This window comes from Rhipicephalus sanguineus, chromosome 11 (genome assembly GCF_013339695.2).
Source record: "Rhipicephalus sanguineus isolate Rsan-2018 chromosome 11, BIME_Rsan_1.4, whole genome shotgun sequence".
NCBI lineage: Eukaryota > Metazoa > Arthropoda > Arachnida > Ixodida > Ixodidae > Rhipicephalus > Rhipicephalus sanguineus.
In genome coordinates, this window is record NC_051186.1 from 9,568,045 (window position 1) to 9,590,915 (window position 22,871).

At 46.7% G+C, this 22,871-nt stretch overlaps 1 protein-coding gene across 10 annotated transcripts in view; it reads left to right on the forward strand.

Annotated features, from left to right (window-relative positions):
* Positions 1 to 22,871, forward strand: part of LOC119375560 (mitogen-activated protein kinase kinase kinase kinase 5) — a 166,212-nt gene that overhangs the window by 51,450 nt on the left and 91,891 nt on the right. For all 10 annotated transcript variants that reach the window (XM_049410962.1, XM_037645759.2, XM_037645767.2 and 7 more), the window contains exons 2-3: positions 19,410 to 19,467; positions 22,534 to 22,689. In XM_049410962.1, the coding sequence (XP_049266919.1) occupies positions 19,410 to 19,467; positions 22,534 to 22,689 (214 nt within the window). The remainder of the gene's footprint in view (positions 1 to 19,409; positions 19,468 to 22,533; positions 22,690 to 22,871) is intronic.

A 22,871-nucleotide genomic window follows, 5' to 3' on the forward strand; every position in this document is an offset into this window, starting at 1 on the left:
TTCCATTTCATAAAACCTCGTCAATTATTGTTGTCATGCGAACGAGAGGTGGTAATTTGAACTTACGGTTGTTGTCAAAGATGAACTGTTAAGAGGCCCGTGTACACTTTGCGATGTCAGTGCACGTTAAAGAACATCAGACGGTCGGCATTTCCCGAGCCCTCCACTACGGCGGGCCTTTTGTAATCACATCGTGATTTTGGCACGTAAGACCCCAGATATTATTTATTATAGGGTAACGTCGGTGTCCGGTTAACCTCAATGTCTTTCCGTGCTCTCCCGATCCTCTCCCTCCGTTGATTGTTGTACAGATTTGTGTAGGAAAGCACCTGTCTCTATAGAGGCGCTGATGTAACGTGGCTACCGGCCGTCAAGTGTTACGTCTCCTTAGGTTTAGAGCGGCGTGAATAGGGGCTGCGTAAGTACACACACGCATCGCGGCGAGCGTTGCTTAGGTTACCTTCTCCTGCTTCGGACGTTTGACGATTGGCTTCGAGCGATTCCCGTGCGCTTCGATGCGTGACTCTTTGGTGATTGCGGCGGCGACGGATCACGCGCGTTTCTTCCTATATACAGCTCACTCGCACGTGGGTTTAGCTGTATATGCTACGAGTGAGTCATTACAAACGCAGATCCCGAGGTCTGTTCCCGGCGGAGATTGGCGCCTGTCGGGTTATTATGTTTTTATTTCAGCGAGAACTTACCTTAATGTGTATTACCTTACCTTAGGTGTATTATATGCAGTTTGGAAGGCCCGTGTTGTAATCGTTCTCGGGGTATTCCTGCGCCGACCTTGGCGCCTGTGATTGCCGCGGCACTCTTATATATTGTAAGACGTGCGAAAAAGACGAAAGGACGAGTGTTTTGCTCGCAATAGACCTATGTACGCACTCTCTACTTGGCTCTCGCTCTTGAAGTCCTAAACTTGAAAGCCCAACTATTGTTGCCTATATACTGTCGCAATACACTGGTCGTACATGTGTAATCATCTAATGTCGCGATAATCTGTTCAGAAAAGTCGCGCCCCTATTATGTCGTTTCAACACCCACCTTGAGCTGCAGCTTTCTCGCAAAGAGCCGCGATTGCTTACTACCCCCCCCCCCCCTTTTCATTGTGTATCACCTTCGCGAGATGCCGCGAATTTCGTTTAAGGCCTTCGCAACAGCCTCGCTCGCTCGCTTGCGCTCCTTCTTCGCATTTCGGTCCGGAAAAGAGGCGTGATTGCCGCGCGGCGCAGGGTGCTCAAAGAAAGGAGACGACTCGTTTTGATTCTGGGGAGCCGCATATCTGACCAAAATATGCCGTCGAAATCGACTCAAAACGCTGCAGCGAGTTACCGTGGACCGGCATGCCTCGCGAGTACTACGATTGTTGGCGCTCACGATGTTGCGTAAACGACCGGGACCGCCCACTGTAGCGAGCTCGCTGCACCTAATGAGGCGGGCACGATCGTGCCTTGCCGTGCTGAAGACGGCGACGCCAAAGCTATAGGCTGTATAAATTATATAAGCAGCATTGTACGGGTTTGCTCAGTCCTTGAAACGTATGATGCATGCTATAGAACGCTGAATTCGAGAGGGTGGTTTCTGCCTGGGTATATAAAGCACGTGGTGCCATATGCCGATGCCACGCGCTCAGGCGAACGTTCGCTGTGCCAAGGCTTGGTGGCCCACGTGGCGTTCCAACGTTGTTGTCACGAAATCATCCACCCAAACAAAGGGCTCGCGGCCGGATTGGGGCGTATGCGCTTCTTTGTCAAGAGTGATGATGAAGTCTTGATGATTGCGCTTAAGTTGCACATAATCCAGCTGCACTGCGCAGCAAACGCCATTAGAGGAAAGTGAAGTTGGTATGATGTGCGTCTTCAGTTAATTTTATTGTTGGTTGTTCATGTCTTCTATACTTTTGTTTTTTTTTGAAGCCAATGACGTGTTGCGGCTTTTTGTTCTTTTTTTTTCGTGAAAAGAACTTAATCATCGTCGGCTTAACGCGCGCGGTCAGCTTAACTACTTCCCGCATAGATAACCAGAGGCGACTGAAAACGTTTTTAATAACATGAGGTCGTCGAAAATCCCGCCTATTTGGTATATAACAATGCGGCCGGCCGTGTGCGCATCAGTCTACTAATACTTCACATTGAAATGAAACCGCATCGAGGTTCATTATATCGCAAGCTCAGTGTGTCTTGCTTTTTTTTTTTTTTTGCCACCTCTGTAAAAAACTACCTGGTCAGTTAAGGTATCGTGTACAAGTGCGGAAACCATGACCAAACTGGTTATAGGTGGACGTAATTTTGCATTAAAATCGGTCGTAATCAAGCGCTCGTGATCGCTTTGTTCCTGTATGAAGCTCGCGCTGCATGCCGCTTAGTGTCCGCGCACTATATAGTGTCCGCGCATCGAGTTGTTTGCGTCGCACGAATAATAGCTTATTGCCTCAGCGGGATTGTGGCGTGCCCATGCGTGACAGCTGTGTGGACCTGCGCTCCCAACCGATTTCGCCTTGGGTTCTGGGAAGCCGCAGAATCCAAAGGCGTTCCGAAATGAATTGAAGCGGTCGCAAAATTGCGGGCAAGATGTTCTTTTCTTCTCTTTTTTCGCTCTCGTACGAACAGGAAAAAAAAAAAAATCACGCCATATCCACGAAGTGAATGATGATGAGTGGGCGAAGCTCCGGAGGTAATCTGGTAAACCGTCAAACCCCGTAAATTTCTCCCACTCGATCACCATACAAAGACCTGACACACAAACACGGGGGTCCTCGTACATGACGTTAACCTCAGGGGAACGTTTGTTGTCGGCGTTGCCGTTTTGCCTTTCGAGGGCGAGAGCGCGTTCACGATTGTTTTCATCCATGGCAGAAAGAGAATGTGTGGTCTGCAACACGCTTATACTTCATGGTCATCAGCATCATCGTCATCGTTATCACTTGTAGTGGATACATTCCACTATACTGGAACGCGCTTATTTTTCATGGTCATCGGTCGTCATCGTCATGTAACGCGCTTATACTTCACGGTCATCAGCGTCATCGTCATCGTTATCACATGGAGTGGATACATCCCACTATGCGTGGCTACCTACTACTACATACTACAAAGGAGGGACAGGCCCACACCCTGAGGAGCTTCGCCCCTAAAAATAAATAAAAAAAAGGTATTATCTGCCATAACGGCTGCCATACTCTTTCTTCTTTTTCTTTCTTTTTTTCCCTCTATATGCAAACCGTTACGAGAGTCGCACTTACCGCTACCACACGTTCTTTCTCCCGTAACGCCCATAGCCCATTACGCATGCTGCTCTTAAATTTCGATTTAACGAGGTATTGATAAAAAAAACAATGCGTTGTGTGGGTTAATTCCTTACGAAAATGCCATATATGGACCTATATAAAGATTCCCATATATGGCTACCTCAGGAATTGGGCATATAAGAGCATATATGAATGTTCTTCATATATATATTGGCCTGATATGCCTAATTCCTGATATGCCCATATATGGATGAGACCTATATATGGATGTCTTTTTATATGGATAGTTTTATATACAGCCATATATAGATGATTGCTATATTAAGTTACGGATACGTAATATCATTCCATTGCCTATAAGAAGCGTTGTTTTAGCTACCACTGATGTAGAAACGCGCTATTTTACGTCGATGTTTAGGAATACACTGGTGACTTGTCGATTAACTTGCCGTGTGCAATTTATATTCCTCTCATCCGGTACATCATTAATAGAAGTATATCCACTGAGTGATGAGCATTACGCTGCAGAACTCACCAGCCCGCCCCAGTGGCTTCGACGTTGTGCTGCTGACCAAGATGATACTGAAATTTTTAATGCTCTGCTCAACAGAACCAAAGATGTTTAAACGAAAGAAAGAAAAAGACAAGAAACTGCGCTCTTTCCTGTCGTCTCTTCCTTTTCGATGTGAAGCATCTTATGGCGGAGTTCAATCCGGTGTACGGCGTGACCACCCTTACTGCGCATGCGCAAACCCTCACCACACACCTCCTCCCCATTTCCCTTCTCCACTCCCACTCCCCCTCTCGCGCGCCTCATTCTCTCCTGCGACGAGTAGGCAGCAGCGACGCCTCCGGCGCCTTGACGTGGCACGAGCGGCCGCCTCTGCTTCTGTGGCTCTAGACGTGGGGCGCTCGTGCTCTCCTTTCCTCGCTGAAGAATCCCACGACGACACCAATGGCATGAACTGCAGAGAGGCAGACGCACATGATCTTGCGACTTTGCGAGAGTCGAATACCTCGGACGCCGGCAGTTCCACGCAGCGGGAGCTGCAGATGTAGACTGGAAGACAGTGCTGATTCTACGCCAGAGGAAGCCACAGGCTCGAGAACGCAAGAAAAAAAAAAAGAATTTCACCATCTCCTGCTCAAGCTAACCATCTCCCCGCTGCTTCGCATCCACACATGGTTCCCTTTAGCGAGATAGTGTAATTTTTTGGTTCCACGCCTTATAGTTGTTCTCTTGCTCAGTGCATTTAAAATTTCAGTATGAGCCGACTACCTTGCAAAAGAGGTACTTATTCAGGATGTCGCGGGTTCGATTCCTGCGGCCGCGGAGGCTGAATTTCGAAGATGGCGGAATGCAAAGTATGCTCCTGTACTGTTCTTTTGGTATATGCGTTGAATAAACCCAGGAGGTCAGAGTTCGTCTGTGTAACTTATGCTATACGACGCTCTTCATTTAGGCAGATGCGCTCTATATAGGGACAATGCATGCAACAATGTAAATTTATAGAAATATGGAGTACCATTTATAGCGGTCTAGGGATTATGGCGCTCGACTGCTAACCTGAAGGTCGCGGAATGGTATTCCGACCGCGGCGGTCGCGTTTCGATGGAGGTGAAGTGCTCGAGGCCCGTGTGTTTAGATTCATGTGCATGTTAAAGAACCCCATGTGATCGAAATTTACCGAGCCCTCAACTGCGGCGTCTCTCATAATCATATCGTGGTTTTCGGACGTTAAACCCCAACAATTATTATTGTTATATTACGTAGTCTACTCGAAGACGTAGGGCATGCATTGTGTGTAGCTAGCTTGTGCAGCTATACTTTTTTTCGAGCGCTCATTGCGTTGCGAAGCAGTATACTTAGACTCAAGGGGCTTGTCCTCCTCTGAATGTAATTGGCACGTCTGAAAAGATGGACCACTGCGCGTCATGAAATCACCCGATTCCACGCCTAGAAGGACCTTGCTGCACTTGCGGTTTAGCCCTGGACGGACATGTACGCACAGCAGTCCATTGATTTCGCCCCAGCTTATAGCCTGAACTTTCTCGTGATCATTACCTGTAATTTTGCTCGCTGTTAGACAACAGCATTTCCCTGCAAGGGGCTTTCAGTTGACCTCTCTCTGCGCCTCGCAAAAAAAAAAAAAAGAGATAGACAAAGAGAGCAACATTGTCATGTTTTCCTTTCTTTCTTTCTTTCTTTCTTTCTTTCTTTCTTTCTTTCTTTCTTTCTTTCTTTCTTTCTTTCTTTCTTTCTTTCTTTCTTTCTTTCTTTCTTTCTTTCTTTCTTTCTTTCTTTCTTTCTTTCTTTCTTTCTTTTTTGTCCTCTTTGCTGTGCTGTTTTACCCTCGTGATATATATGTTACGCTGTAAGCTGCCCAACTTCACGTATTTTTACGTTGTTTCGTCACAGAAACGATTCCATATGTACGTTAAATGTGAAGTGTAGCTTCACGTCTGTGTGATCGTTCCACCCTCCGTGTACATTTAATGTTTAATTGATTGATCGATCGATTGATTAGTATGTACATTGCTCTGGACATGGTCAATGTGTGTGTAATTAATGCGGTCGACAGTTTCTAACTTGAGCGCTTCGCTTTATGAAAGAACTGTTGCACTGAGAGCTGTTAATTTTTTTTGTTTTCTTTTTATTTGCCTATATGCAATGAAATTAACCTTTGCTGTCCCCAGCACCTGTGAAGTTTATGCGAAGCATGTTGGGCGCAGAGACAGCCATACGACGGGGAAATATTTTCATCAAAATGCTGCACAAACGATTACACCAAACTGACGTGCAATGAGTCATTCCTGAAATTTCCTCGTCCCCACATGAGCGTCCGCGACTTCGTATAAACCCAACCGACATCTTTGTAATCAACGTAACGTTATTACGGGAAGATATCATCGGCGCTCCAGGCGTTTGGGGCCAACGGGTGCATCCGCGCTTGCATATTCCACTCACACGCTGTGACACCTTGCCAACAAGGCTAATGCGGGCTCATGTTTCTCTTTGTATTTCACTGGTGTAACGAAATGCCAGCGCGCTCTCTTCGCTTATTCGAGCTACATATGTGTAATATGTAATTCATGCATTAATGTCTTCGTCGGGAAATGGAACTTAGAATATGCCCCACGAACGGAGCGGCAGAGACTCGTTTTATATATTAAACGCACGTTCTCTCTGAAAGCTTAGCTCGGTGTTCGTACGTCGTCAGTTCGGCGCTAAAAAAAAAAAAAAAAAAAATGTGGGAAACCGTTCAGAACTGTTGCTGTTTAGTACCAGTTTGCAGAGCTGGTGCGTGTATACGTGACCAGCCTCGAGAACGGCACTTTGCTTATTGACAGCGAATTGTCCATCGCTTATAGTATGTACTGAGTGTTTCAGTTAAGTTGCGCCTAGTGATAAAAAAACCAAAAAAAAAAGAAACATATGCGCTACGCGTGTCGAATTGGCCTAGTATTGTTCTGAACCGTATACAGCATCTCATGATATCCTTTCCAATCCGCCAAGCAGGAAAATTGATAAATATTGCTCAATTAACTTTTAAAATAACAACTCTAGCGAAATTCTTCAATACAAAAGTTGTAGCACTTGTTCTGAAACATCGAAATGTGTCATATATGTTAACATAACTCCAAATCCGCCAAGCTGGGTAATTAACAAAGATTGCTCAATGAACCTTCAAATATAGTTACTCTAACGAGAAATATTCAATAGAAAAGCTCTACGGCTTGTTCGGCAACGTCGGTTTATTAAATATATGCTAGTACAACTGCCTTGTTTAATTTTTTTTTCAGCTTTTCTTTAGAGTGCGCGAAGTTAAAATATATAGTTGGCGCAAGCAAGCTGAAACACTTTCTATATAGTTACTCCAGATAGCGTTGTTGGAAGGAAAACAATATAGGTTCGTTTCAGCAGCACTTCTAGACTGCTTTGTTTTTCAAAATTGGTAGCACACCATGTAGCCGAGGTAGTGGCGACAGATTTACCTACTTATTAGTTTATTTATTTGTCGTCTTTACTGAGTACTGATCGACAGCGCAAGAGAAATTCAGTTCACTATACCGGATCTCACGCCATTTCATCAGTGACGCCAGCACTGGAAAGATATCACCGTCTTATATAAAACGAATTGATCTATTCTTAATGGATTCCAAACCGTTACTTAACGTTCAGCTCACCTCTCACTTAGCCAGCTTATTAATCTACGTATAATGTCACAATGTCGACCTCGATCTTTATGTTGTTGCTTTTGCAGAACAGTTTCTGCTGTTCCCATGTGTGAAATGGTGTTGATATGTATACGCTGCTTTAGTGTTTTTTTTTTTATTCGGACTGTCTCTATTACGCGGATTGGTTCGTGTTCTTTTACCTACAGTTCGGTTTATTATAATTACGAGAAATGTTACTTTTGTGAAGGTGTGCCTAAATGTATCATCTTTCTACCGCAGCCTCAGGTCGATCGCTCTATACCGTCGTATAGAATAGCTACAGCTAAGCTAGTTCATGGTTATCAAACCGACAGGTCTATATAGACACGCGCGTATACACGTACCAGGCTAAGAACGAAAAAAAAAAAAACAGACGTCAAGTGTCCACTCGAAATTATCGCGAGAAGTATATACCGTCTTGAAGGCGTACACCTTCGAACAGCCATGTAGGTTTAGGCGGAGGAGGCCGGTGTTGTATGTGCTGGCGGCGTCCACTCGGCGGTTACATAAGCGCCGTCTCGACCCTCCCTCGCGTATTTTTAAAAGTCCTCGCGCGTATACCCGTCATGGCAGGAGGGAGGGCTGCCTAAAAGGCGTAGGCGTATAGGCATGCGTTTCCGGTGTGATATATGGAGAAGCGGCGCGTGGCTTGTGTTGACTCTTCCGAGTCGTGGTCGTCGCAAAAACGCCGCATGTTTCAGTTCCGGGGTGGTCGCGTTCGTCTGCCAGTTTTTACCGTCTTTTTTCGGCAGACAATTTCGAAATTCACGTTCCGCGCGTTTCGGCAGGCTGCGCCCTCTGACATAAGGATTTTAGAGCTCACTTGTTCTGTGGTATATTGAAGGGACCGACACATGACCAGAACGTGTGCTTAGATACCGGCGGAAACGAAAAGACCGTGAATTATGGCGACGAATTCGAGCACCCTTTTCGTGATTTGAACAAAATTGTCTCTTTAAATTGCCTTTATACACCGGTAGTGCATTTAAACACACCGCCATTTCGCGCAGCCTCTAGCGGAAAAGCATTGATGCTGCATTTGAGTCGATTACGTTTGCTGTACGTCTCATGCTTTTATGGGCGCCATAGTATAGTGCTCAAAATTAGGGTATGTATAGTCGTCAGCAAGCTAAACTCGAACGCTCCGCAGCCTGTCCTGAATCGGTTTGATTGGCGCCAGCGCTGCGCAGCTTTGGGTTGGGCTGCCGAGATGTTACCAATATCATGCCGACATACTATTAATGCATACCGAGGTATTATCTCGGCAACAGCGCCAAGCGCTTCGCGGCTTACATCAGTCAAACCAGTCCAGGCCACGCTGCGGAGTGTTCGAGTGAAGCTTGCTGACGACTGTACATTATTATCCATCCCTGCTTGCTGCTTACGAGGTAAAAAAGAGTTGACGCTGAGAAGCGGCACTGCCTTCGCGGCAACTAGTGGAACATGTCGAGCCGTGGCATATAGCGCGGCAAACCGCAACGCACAAACACGAACCGCCATCGCGCTCACCGCCCACTTTTTTCAGCGCGCATGTGTTGTGTGAACGACTTCACAGTCGCCTTAGGTCGAAAAATTCCGATTATAAATGTTTCACGGCGCTTTCCGTGTTACCATTTCGTGATTAGACGCACTGACCGATATGATTTCCGTTTCACCTAAAAAAAAAAAAAAACGGGTACCCTAAAGGGGCCCTCCAACACTTTTCCAAGTAACTATTGAATGGATTTATTAAAGGAGTTTACTCCCTCGAGTTTTTAGAATGCGTCAAGTAGAATCGGAGTTAGAGATTTGTCGCACGCTGTAATTGCTTCCTCTCTTCTCTCGTCCCGATGAGAGCACTGGAAGCTAAGCAGGGTGGGGTGGCATAGGGGAAAGAAGTCACGTCACGCGCGCGTCGTGACCTTGAACACTTCTTTTCCACGTGGCGGCCTCCCGCGGCGGACGCGATTACTATGCAGCTCACGACGCTCTAATCAGCCAATGGCCGTGAAGTTGGGTATATGGCGCTGTCGTTTTGGTGTATGGCATCACTTGCAGAAAGTAGAGGAATTGATTTTTAGCTGACTTTGAAAATTAATTGTAAATTCCACGCCACGTGCTGCGCTATATAATATTTGGCTCGCGTGTTCTCAGGAGCCTCGATTACCGATCATCAGCGTTTTCTGACCATGCTGAAGAAGTGTTGCAGGGCCCCTTTAAATATTTGTGGCCGGTCCCTTTAAAGGTTGTCCGGAACGCATCTTACCGTTTGCGGCTTACCTCGAGGACGTTGTTTATTGAAGACGATATATCCCTGGGCCTCTTCTACGCACATTCTTTAAAAGGGATACACGACGATGTCTATAATGTCGGCAGCATATAAATTGTGATCGTACTTTATCTGCTATGCTGTATGATGGCTAACATTGGCTGAAGCGGCGAACTGTCGGATTGCTGCTGTTGTTAAGTGCCACCGAGTCGCTGACGACTCCCGGAACGCCAGCGACATCTCAGATAAGTTCATTAACATCAGCTGGACGTTTCATTGTGGCGTGAAGTGTATATACCGTCTAACCATCTCGTGCATGGGCGAACTTGTTTTCTCGTATGCTAAGCAGACTTTATATGAATAGGGCTGTCTTAACGGGATATCTCGACTTCAGGCAGTGTCGCAGTCAGTACTGCGGCGCCGGGTCACGATGGACGGCGGCGGCTGTGACACTGCGATAACGAAAAGTCGCATACCACCTTACGTACCAGCTGCGAATGTTAGCGAACGTTTGCTGGTGCTGCATGTCCATTTGCGATGTAATGTTGGTTAATGTTGAATATCCGCTGTTATAACGTAAAACATCGTCTTCGTTCATGCAGTAAAACCGCGCGAGAGAAGACAAGGAACCAGACGAAACGGAACGACACGTACACCCGTGAGCAAAAGTATACAGACCACGGGATCGCGTGCCGCAATTGCTCTCTGCGCCGTCTAGTGGCGAGCCGTCTGCTATCGATACCATTGCTACAGTGTACCATTGCTCTGGCGAACGCGCGGCTACAGCTATGCTCTGGGCAGCAGACAGCTCGCCACTAGAAGGTGCAGACAGCAATTTGGGCACGCGATCCCGTGGTCTCTATACTTTTGCTCACGAGTGTACACAGGGCTCTCTAACAGTTGAAGGTTCATTCGGTGGATGTGCAGAAGTAGTACTGGTTGTACGTGAATAAACAAGACATAGGAAAGTACAAGATATATGAAACAGCATCACATGGTCAAGCCGCGTGCAAAACGGGTCCTGTAAGGAACCTGACATCTTTCTCTGGGATCATTAAGGAAGGCATGCTGATGCAGGATTCACCCAAATTTACCTCTATGGCTTCAAGAGTCTCCCTTGTGAACCTGTCTGTTGATTTGGTCATGATGGTCATGATTTGGTCATGATGCTATTGTTTTCAAATAGAGAGAGAGAAACAACTTTATTTATCCCATCTTAAGGGAAAGGGGCTGCAAGAAGGCGAGGGATCCTACTCGCGGTAGGCCTCCTCTACCACCTCAGCCCACTTCGGGATAGCCTCCTGAAGTGTGCGGTTGTAGCTGCGTTTGGCAGCCTCCCACAGCTCCTGACTGCTTAGATGCCTACGGGGGAGGGGAGTGATTTTTACACTGCCACATAATGGGGTTTAAGTCCGCTCTGCTGACAGAACGAAACTTGCAGTCCGAATTAGGGTACATTCCCGGGTAAGTTTTGTGGCGTAAGGCAGGGAAGAGAAAAGCGCGATTTTTGTAGCTCAGAGATGCGCAATGATGTGGTCCCTTGTGTTCCCTGGCGCTGTTATACTGCAAGCATGAACCAGTTAGCCCAAAAATGTAATAACAGTTGGGGCGTCCCAAAACCATGGTTTGATTATGAGGGACGCCGTAGTGGAGGGCTCCGAAAATTTTGACCGCCTGGTGTTCTTTAACGTGCACCTAAATCTTAAGTACACGAGCCTCTAGCATCTCGCCTCCATCGGAATGCGGCTGCCCCGGCCGGGATTCGATCCCGTGACCTTCGAGTCAGCAGTTGAGCACAATAACCACTTGACCACCCTGGAGGGTTAGTCCAAAAATACGTCTTCGTTCACTTTCAGTTCGTTGATTTAGTTTACTACCGATTCTCACGCTTTACTTGTCGCATAGTAGCAGCATGCGCGCGCAAAGGGAGTCCGGCGAAGCGGTCGATACAAAGTCCGCAATGGCGAAGCAGCAGTCGCTGCAGCGTTCTTAAATAGTGCACTCAACGTGTACCGTTACCCGGCATTTCGGTAATGAGCGTACGAGCTCAAGCTCTCTCCCTTGTCTCTGGAGAGCCGGATTTCCGCGCTCTCTTAATTTGTGGGCTGCACTATCGGAACGCGGCTACCAACGCCTGCCGCACTTACCGATCTGGAGTAATCTCGTGTAGAGTTCCGTTAAAGGCACCGGAATAAGATAAGCCGCTTTGCGCCGAACCGGTTTGCGTTGTTACCTTGCGTCACACGTTACCACCGTATATACGATGATGAGCGCCTAATTAGTATTCCAGCACACATAGCGGCTTAAATTTTACGTGTTTCTGACGAGGAGGCTTACGCGAATAATGGTGCACCTCGAACTAATCTAGAGCGATTATCTAATGTTTCGATCTCATGTTTTTGTGAAGATGGAGCAGTGTTCTTTGTGTATTCACGACGCATCTTTGCAGCTTTTCTACTAAGAAAAAATATACTTAAATTTCAGGTCAAATTCCCTTATTCCTTTAAGTTATTTCTCTTTTTTTTCTGATTTTCGTGACGACAATGCGTAAGCTTTCCCGCATGCAATTCTACATATATTACGTTGTCATATTAATCAGCATTATGGTGGGAATAAAGCTATGATCTGTCCAGTTAAACTTTACATTACCGCTGCTGCTACTAACACTACTACTACTACTACTACAACATTACTACCACGACCACAGCAACTTCTAATACAGTGAAAACTCGGTGATACGAATCTCACGGGACCACCAAAAATATTCGTATCATCCAAAATTCGTATCACCAGAAAGCATGGAAAATTAGCATGCGACAAAAGAAAGCTGGCGTACATTTTCATTTGTTTTTAAGGGCCGCAGCAACGTCAGGAAGAACCCTGAATGATTGTCAGTTAAGTTTTTAGATGTCGGCAATCATACCAGCACTCGTAAATTAACGGCCTGTACGCGCATTATAATTAATGAACCAGGGGCGTTGTGACCCGCGACAGCAGTAGCCCCTTCCAAATTTTAGTAGGCTTTTTTGCATGACACCAGAGTACTGCACCGAAAGTAACGAAAGAAGTGCTTTGACGCGATGGCTCAAGGCCACAGAATTACAAAATCACGGTCCTGTGTTGTGATTTTGTTATCGTGGAGGTGTTGGGGATGTTTTTTGAAAGATTTATGGCCGTGCCCGCACAATTACGACCTCAACAGTCGCGCATGTTGACGTTGTCAGGCCCGACTCCTTCGGCATAGGATGTCTGATGCACGAGGCAGGCACGCGTATACACAGTACAACGACAGCAGCCCGCGTCGACGCGTTAGAAAAAAAGCATGGCGCTAATGTCCTCTGTAATCTAAACGCGAAGGCGCACGGAGGCACATAAAAGCCTCAAAGATTCGCGCACACAATCTCCGAGGCCGTGACGCGTCTCTGAAGGTTTATTCTGAACCTAAGAAAATTGTTTTTCTTACACCGTGATTCTGACGATTTGGCGGTGCGGCGCGCATGCCCACGCTTGCGTTCCCGCGCTCGCACGTGCTTGGCGCGTCTTCCGCGGCAGCGCGGATGGCACCTCTTCGTGGCGGTAGCGTACGTTCGTATCAAACGTCGCTAGGTGAAAATCGGTTCGCAACAACCGCACTCCATTACATTGCAGGCCAATGGGCCTTGGCCGGGAACAACGAAAAATTCGTATCACACCGAAATTCGTATGAGCTGTGATCGTATCAACGAGGTTTCACTGTATACTACTACTACTACTACTACTACTACTACTACTACTACTACTACTACTACTACTACTACTACTGGTGCTCCTGCTGCTCGTCGTTGGAATGGCAGCGAGTTGGTGGCACAGAATTCGATTAACTCACCCAGACCAGTGATCATATGGAATTAACTTTGCTCACTTTCTGTCGTGTCACTGCTCCCTGTTTCTGCCACATGTTTATCACGCGACTTCCGTACAACTTTCACTCGGACATTCAAGATAAGCAAGGCTGCCTACTTTGTCAGCGGTACAGGCCTGCTTCACCGATTTTTTTTTTTAACTTTACGCCGTCATTTGCTCCTATTATGTATTAACATATACTCGTGATTCGCCGTCTGCTCCTGCGCATTACACATCCAAGGGGGAAAAAATTGGCCGCGTATCTGCGTGCTTCGCTGCAAATGTCGTCGAAAGACGACAGTCTTCTGCCGTCCGTTTCTGCTCCGTCTCAGCGCAGCCTCTAGGAAACACTGGCATTTTCAACGAAGCCTAAGAAACACTATAGGTCTTTAGAATTACGTATCTATGCATTTTCTAGTAAAGGAACACGCCACCTAATACTTACGTATTGACGTTGCGCCTCAGGTATGCGTAATACTTGCTTTTTGATCGACAATGTTCACAAGTATGAACGCAGCTACCAGTTCAAGATGGCTGGGCGTTCAGCAAGTGCTTAAACTTTGGCCGGGTGGCTGCTGAATCGTGTGACAGAAAGACAGACAGACCAAAATTTCTGCGTTTAAGTATCCCAAGAAAGACTATCCTCTTTTATAAATGAGAAATTTTGCATGACGCGTGAGGATCGATTGCAAACGAAAGAGCGGCATTGCAGGCGTGGAATGCGAGCCGCGTGCTTCTTTTCTCTCTCCCGTAGTGGTTGTCATCGTCACGTGGTCCCCATCAAAGAGCCCTTCCCTCAGTTAAGGCGCCGTGTCCCTGTGTCGGCGGCGCTCGTTGCCGTGTTTGGCTGAAAGTGTGGCGGCTGTGCCCGCTCGCTATACGAGCCAAGGCCGCCTGGATCCTTCTGTGTCGAAGAAAAACTTGGCCGCCCTCCACGCGCTGTCTTTCTTTGGGCTGCGTAGCGTGGCGCCACGAAGCCCCGCTTGTTTGTAGTTCGGTGCACCGTACGACTGCTGAGGCAAACTGTCGCAGCGTGGACGCTGATATGATTGTGACTACTCCAGCGCAGTGAATACGTCGATGCTTTAGATTGATGCATTCAGCTCACGGATCCTTCCCGTACTCGTAGCTCTCGCAAACTTTCTAACCTTTCAAACTATAACTGACATGTTCAAACACATTCCGTATCTAGAGGTGCTCGTATATTGCCACTTCACCCCCCCCCCCCCCCGAAAAATTTTGCTTGCTTATATATACACGCACACATGCAAATGCACGCACGAACATACATGAAGTATGGTTGACCCCCTCCCCGATAAAAATTTCTGGCTACGCCCCTGATGCGCGTGTGTGTATGCGTACAAGGACAAGCTTCAGGGAGGAGCATATTCATTTCCCCTTCTGTCTGGCTACGCCAGAGTAGCATCGTTTCTCGCAAAAAGGACGGACGTACCGACGAACACAGGCATACGTGCACCAACGTACACATTAGAGGAAACAACTTCCTCTTATTGAGACGGACAGACTGCTGTGGTAACGGGTGTCTTCTCCTCAGTAACGATTAAAAACAAGATGTATGACATATTTCATAACCACAGTGTAATTTCTGTCGCCCCTTCACCAGTCCCACCGGCACCGTGCTGTGTCTACTTTAATTCTCTTTAGGTCAATCGTCATCGTCATCAGCCTGACTACGCCCTCTGCGGGGCAAAGCCCTCTCCCGTGTTCCGCCAATCAACCCTATCCTGTGCTTGCTACCGCGGCCACGCTATCCCCGCGAACTTCTTAATCTCATCAGCCCACCTAACTTTCTGTCTCCCACTCGCGAGTTTGCCTTCTTTTGGAATCCAGTCTGTTACTCTTAGTGACCAGTGGCATTTTAGGTCATTACATCGCATTTAACGCTTGACTGGCTCGGCTGTTGCAGATATTGTTTGCCCTAGCGCTACAGAGATAACGATAACGCCATTTGTGGAGGACACTTGCCCTATCTGCCTCGAGGCATGGCGTCACAGCTGGGAACCGACCATCCGTAGAATCACAGACAGGATTAATAGCGCTCTTGTTTTCAGTAGCCACGCTTGGTCGTGTCTTGCAAATCTCGGTGCGTACGATTACGCACCAGCTCGCATCGTTGTGGGCGCTAAGCACTTCGCTTTTCTAGGCACGGGGAAGAGACGCGCGTTCTTTTAAGATCTCTGCAACACTTGAGCGCTGGTTACGGGTGTTAAATTACTGTAATTATTGCGTTATTAGCGACCCATTATGATAGCTAGTACCAGGAAAGAAATGAGGAAGTTGCATGCGTCGCTGAAAACCGATGCTAGTTCTCAACACATTTTTTTTTTCTTTAGCTTGCCGCAACTGCGCTGAAACATAATATAGCTGGACTTGCGCCAGGAAGTGTGCGCACATTTCGTCTGACAAAAAAAAAAATGACGCAAAAATGTCTTTTTTTTTAACAATTGGAGCGCAATGCAAATAGTACGAGCACGTGCTGCCAACTGGCTGCCAGGTTCCGCCATCCCTTATTATATTGCGGGAAAACACGTTTTCTTATTTGTGTATTGTGTACGATAACTAAATCATTCCGTCCGCCTGGCATTTTCGTAAGGAGACCGGTGATAAAGTCCCAGAAAAATATTAGTCATTAATATTAGCTATTCTTCAGGGCCTCTAAGTGGTGGTTGACAGTCCCGACTCCTTTTGACAGACTCGGGCAGCTGCACGAACAATGTTTCCACATCCGCTTGCAGTTAAACGGGGCGGGATGGGGAGCGGTTAGGCAGCAATATGAAAGGTGTACATTCGATCGTTCCCTTTTAACAGTGCACCGTACTGTACGCGATATGATGCGGAAACGTGACGACCGTAGAAATCGTCTTCGGCAGTACCTACATGTACAGTGAGGAAGAAGAGGCTTTATTTTTAAAATAAATGAGAAGGAACTGTTTTATTGGGATTGTATTCACTAGTTTCGGTTTCACAATTGTTCGTGATGTGTATTCACCAGTTTCGGTTTCCCAGTTGTTCTTTAAGAATGCCAGGGGGTGCCGCTCTGGCATTCATGTTCAACAGGCGACGTGTAAAGGTGTAAATAAACGCAATGTGTGAAGAGTACTCGTAGAGTGCGCACGTTTCGTTTCTTCGGCGCTTGGCGCCAAAACCGCGTGTTCGTGATTGGTTGGCGTCCCCGCCGGCCGCGTCAGTCACCGCCGGTCTTCCTCGACTGCTGCTGCGCCGGGACTGCCACCCACAACACAGCAGGAACCATCTCACAAAATCCCCTAATGCTGTGAAATTTAGCGAGCATGCGAGGAAATTGCGCTGCTTAACGGATGTATGCATCGTGTTTCGGCTCTCGTGCGTTTCTTTTTGCCGTGTTTAGGATATCAGCCGCGCTGTCGCTGACGATGCGCACATACCAACGTCCCAAGCGTTCATCGAGACAGCTAGGCGGTATGTGTGTCAACCAGAGCCGTGACGTTTGTTGCTGCGTGTGTCATTGCGGTGAGGTAATGGCTCGCACTCCCGGAAACCACACGACGGGTTTTCGCTTAGCTGAGGGCCGGACAGTCGCTCAAGCAATCCGTCATGCTTCGGAAGAATACGCGCGCGCGCTTACGCTAAGCACCATCTGCCTCCTCGTCGCAGCGTGGCCCCCAAACGATGAAGCACCGGCTTCCTACTTCCGTTCGGCAGTTAAGTGCAGCGAGTGGAAGCGGTAAGACTTGGGGTCAAAAACTAAAAGAAAACCGCGCGCAAGACGCAATCGCTCACGCGCGTCGACCGGCGCTTCATGGGCGCTGCACGGAACACCTAAAAATGCGCTGTCTTCTGGCATCATCAGAGGAAAGGGTTTGTGCACCTCGCTCCAGCGTTATCCGTGGTGGGAGACAGGGGCTTAGCCAGAAATTTTTTTCGGGGGGGGGGGGGGTTTGAACCCCCCCAACCCCCCCCCCCCCCCTCTTGGCTACGCCCCTGGTGGGGGAGCCCCCCCTCCCGCTCCACCAAATTATTTCCGGTATGTACTCTGCCAGAAACCTGAATCCCTGATAAATGGTTCCATAGAGCATATGCGAAAAAAAAGCACCCGCTCAGAATTTTTTAAGAAAGTTCTAAAAATAAGATTTCTTTTCCGGGGGGGTGGGGGTGTTAAAGGCATGGGTTTGAACCCCCGTCTTCATCTGGCTACGCCAATGGATACTGTGTTAGAAGTGAACTTGGCTAAAACACGTTGGCGGGCTAGTTGGTTTGAATCCATGAAGAGTGGTAAGCGCGACTAGACAGGGACGAAGAAAGAAAACATACAAGGTTCACTGCAGTCTCACTGCACGCCACTGGCGTAGAGAGGGTCTGGGGGTGAGGGGTTGGAACTCCCTCCCCCGAAATTTTTCAGTTTCGCATGCGTATATATACACATAGGCGTGCGCAGGGTTCCCCATTAGGGGGGGTAAAGGTTCGTCGCAGCGCCCCCCACTCTACTAAGTCAATGTATGGAGAAGATTTTGCGCCCCCCCCCCCCACCTCTTGGATGACTAGAAGGGTCAATGTACGGGGCAGATTTTGCGCCCCCCCCCCCTCTTAGGTGATTGGGGGGGCGCCCTCCCCGCCTCCCCTGTGCGCACGCCTATGTATATACACGCACACAAACGAACATACATAAGGGATGACTACGCCCCCCCCCTCCTTTCCTCCCGAAAAAAAATTCCTTACTACGCGCATTCAAAGGTTGGCTCCTCACCCCTGCTGCACGCAACTGGCCAGGAACGAGGAGCTTGGTCCCATGCGTGTCTTTCCGCGTCATTCGTCCGCGGAGGAGACAGGCGAGCCCTCTGGTGTCGCCTATCATTAAGCATCATTTATCAGGCGCCTTGGTGTCCGTGTGGGAGAAGGGACAGCCGGCTTGCGCCGCCCTGTCCGGCTGATTTCTCGCCTTTCTCAACGACGGTGACAACCTAGAAGTGTATACGCGGTTCGAATCTTAGCTTGACGCAGCATACGTGCGCGCAGCACCGACCGCATGGGACATTAAGAAGCCTGTTTGGGCCTAGCACGTGCTTCCGAATTCTTTTTGGTTATATTTTCTCTCTGTTACAGTCAACTTATATGTATATTTTTTTTTGTTTAAAGTGATGCATTCAGTTCAATTCTTTCAATGAAATTTCATGTCTACAGTACACACACCACAGCATATTTCTCTATTTCGGTCCGTTCAGATGTCCCTGTGGTAAACACTGGGATATCCCCCCTCCCCTCGTAACTTTTTTTTTTTGAATTTTACTTATGAATACATACACACATAAAAACACATGCAGGAACATACATAGTTGTTCAACTCGACCCCCTCCCCCCCGAAAAAAAAAAAAAATCTGGCTGCGCTCCTGGTGGGGAAGATGATGTTCCAAGCTAGAGGGGCAGATGGCAGTTTTCAAAACATTTTTTATGCAAGTCAACCATCACATTCATACCACATCCATATGTTTGGAAATTGGCTGGAAACTGTCTGTATCTTTGGAAACTGATGGAAAATTGACTGGAAATTTAGAAGTTTAGTGGTAGCACCATCTTTGTACATGTACACGTCTATAACTCTAGCATGCCCATGAGATTTTTTTTTTCGTCTTCTTCACTTAATAATGCAAAGCCCAATCTATATCATGCGAGGTCTTCATATACATCTAGCGAACTCTTGTGGCTCTGCTCATTTTGTACAAACAAAAACGCGTGCCTTATTCATGTTTGTTACGTTTCCCTGGTTTTCATTAGCCGTGCTTACAAAGGGCTTTCTTTTCTTTCTCATTTCAGGCGAAGAGGCTATCCACCGGTGAGATGGCGGCCATTAAGGTCATCAAGTTGGAACCAGGTCAGTGCTGTTTTGTTATGCTTCAGGAACTTTGTGCTTTGAGTATTCATCATCTCTGTGCCATCAAATCAAGTGTCTCATAACGCACTAGTGGCTGTGCTTTCACTATAGTTTGATTTAGACAAGCTTATACAAACATGGTCTTGTGACGTAGATTGGAAGCGAGTGAGTGAGTGGAAGTGCTTTTTTATGGCATAGTTCTTCTCAACCTGCCGATTTTTACTCTCCAGGAGCGTAATAGACTATAGTCAGGTACAGCTTTTGTAGGCATCTGCCTTTGAGGTGTCATTGTCGCTGCCTTCTAGCCTGCATTAATGAACAAGCGCTCTAGATTGACGTCATAAGCCGCACGGTCGGTGACCCCGCCGTCAGAGAACATTGTGGAGGGCATGAGTGCGACTGTTCCTATAGTCGCGGAGGCAATCGGCTGTCCTTCAGTTATCTGGGCGGGGCCTCTCTTGCCTTCAGTTGTATCCGACTATACAGGCTCATTAGCACATTACTGGGTTGTATAAAAACAGTGCAGGAAAGGGACCCTCTCTGGATTCACCACTGGACCTTTTGGTATATAGTGTGTAGAGGGGAAAAAGAAGAAAAAGCTCTTACAGTTCACTATTTTGTAGTCACTACTTGATGGTATAATTGGCTTAGTTGATGACATTTTAAACATGCCCTAGTGCATTCATGTAACTTATCCAGTGAAACTTGGCTGCAACAAGGGTCTCAACACTGATTCCAGCATCACGACCACATGCCGGAGCAGCCTCCCGTTGAAACAATCATATGTTTTCTTCACTTTTCAGCTGACAATGCTGCCATCACTTCTTGATGGCTTCTTGTTGCATAGCTTGCCTCAGTCAATCAATGTGTCGCACTAGCATGGAAAGGAGGCCCCTTTTGATCTACATTCATGATTAATAATGCAGTGTTATGCAGAGGTAAAAGCTGTGACCCGGAGAACTGCTGTCAAAGTTGCCAGGCACTTCGTCTACGACATTGTGTTGCGTCAAGGTGCACCCGCTGCTCTCATTACTGATCGCAGTGCAGCGTTCACTGCAGAGTTATTGCAGCGGGTCACCAAGCTGATGCACATTAACCACCGGAAGACCACAGCTGATCCTCCCCAAATCAACGTCTTGACAGAGCGATTCAACTGAACACTGGCCGACATGCTATCTATGTATGTTGACGGGGAGCACGAAACGTCGGACGAGATTTTGCCCTACCCTATCAAAAGATAAAAATTGGTTGACAATTGCGTGAGAGCTTTGGTGACTGACGAAAAAATGTAGTATCTTCGTAGTTGCTGAATTTATTTTTATGAAATGCAAAAAAAATAAATGAAATCAAATAATCATGACACGATTGCGAAAAAAAACCAGGCAGTGATGGCTGATCTTGGGTGCGCACTGTCAGCCGGCCACTGTGCACCTAAGATCACTGTCTCAAAAACCGGCCGGGCTGGTCTAAAACCGGGAAGCTGGCGATCATAGGCCACAAGTTTGATGATGTTGGAATTGTGAAAGAGTAATTTACTAATATGAGAAAAATTGCTTTTCTCTTTAGTGTCCCTTTAAGATGTGGCCGCCATGGCTGGGAATTGAACCCATGTCCTTGAGTTTAGCAGCATAGCTGGAAGGTTATGATGACACGTAAATGCACATTTTAGCGGTTTTTTTTTGTTTTAATAAAAAGGCCCACGTCTTCATTGTACATATTGGCTGCTGTTCTTTTCTAGGTTGGCGCTACGGGACATGTGAGTTTTTTCTACGTGCGTGTGTTTTACTGGCTTGCTGATTTGCAGTTTTAAAACCTACCACAAGTCTTGCTTTTTACTTTCTTCAAGCAAGGACAGGCATTCAACTCAAAACGCATGCAGTTCACTTACATCCCTAACATGTGTGTTTAAGCTTAACCCACGTGGTGTGTCCTTTGCCTTACATTGTTAACACACAAGATTTGGGTTTGCAGTGTGAGCTGTGGCATTTAATCTTAGAATAAAAGTGACTTGTTCTTTTTTTCATCTAACATCTAAGGCCTGGTGTTTGTTGAATCATTTGCCTCACTTCAATGCTATTATTACCATTATTATTATACTGCTCCATTTGTCAAAGCAGTAATATGGCGCTTTGCATCTGTGACAGCTGTATATCAGTTTTTCCATATTTGCCAAGCCACCCCAATAATTTGCGAAAAATATCGTTATCACTTCAAGTCATATTGAGACTGAAGCATTTAAAAAACTTTCTTACTCTTTAAGGAGGCATGCATGATACTACGTTGAAATTTGGTGTAGTAGCTGTGGCAGTGTCTGGTGGTTCTAAGTAAAAAACACCTGTAGTGACTTCAAACGATAAATACCTGTAGTATTCTCTGTGGTTAGTTTTTCATTAACAGACACATGGGCCACTGTTTCTGTCAGAAGAATGAATTCAAACACAGTAAACATTACTGCATATCGAAATATGACACGTTTTCATACAAGACGGGAATAAAAAATGCTTCATTAATTTTTGTATGGAACCTTGGCTCTTTGAGTTGAGAATCACTCAACAGAAAAACCTAAAGAACTGTAATAAATTTAGTTGCAGTATGGTGTGTCAGCTGTTTGGCACTGTGGAGAGAAATGGAAAATAAATAATGCCTAGAAAAAAATTCTAAACTGTTGTAAAATGCAGGTCTACGGGTACCTCAAAAGCAGTTGATTTAGAATGTGATGCCAGTTGGGCTTGTTGGTATACACTCAAACCTCGATATTACGAACCTGGATATAACGAATTATCGGTTATAATGAAGTAAATGAAGAACAGTCTTGTCAGAGATACAGTGTTACAAATATATGTTTATAACGAATTTTTTGATATAACGAACTTATTTTCGCGTCAGATGCAACTTTGTTATAAGAGGTTTGAGTGTACATTCATAATGGTGAAGCGCTACAAAGAACGGAGACATTCCTGTCCTGTGCTCTTTAAAGTCTACATTCTTTGTAGTGCTTCATCATCATAAAGCAGCTGATTGAGGCCACCTTTCAGAAATCATTCACTAGCCCCGCTTGGATCGCAGGGGACGAGTTTGGAGTCATCCAGCAGGAAATCCTCATGATGAAGGACTGCCGGCACCCGAACATTGTCGCCTACTTTGGTTCCTACTTACGACGCGACAAGCTCTGGATTTGCATGGAGTACTGCGGAGGAGGATCGCTACAAGACATCTACCACAGTGAGTGCCACAGTGTGTCGAGCTGTGACACTTGATATTTCGCGCTCATCTTCTGTTTGTTCGTTTAGCGGCGTCCCTTGAGCTCGAGTGGCTTTCGTACGCTTCGTAACATCAGCACAGACATCACGGTGAAAGCTCGAAACATCCCTCCTCCCCTCACCACAAGATGACCGCGCGAGGAG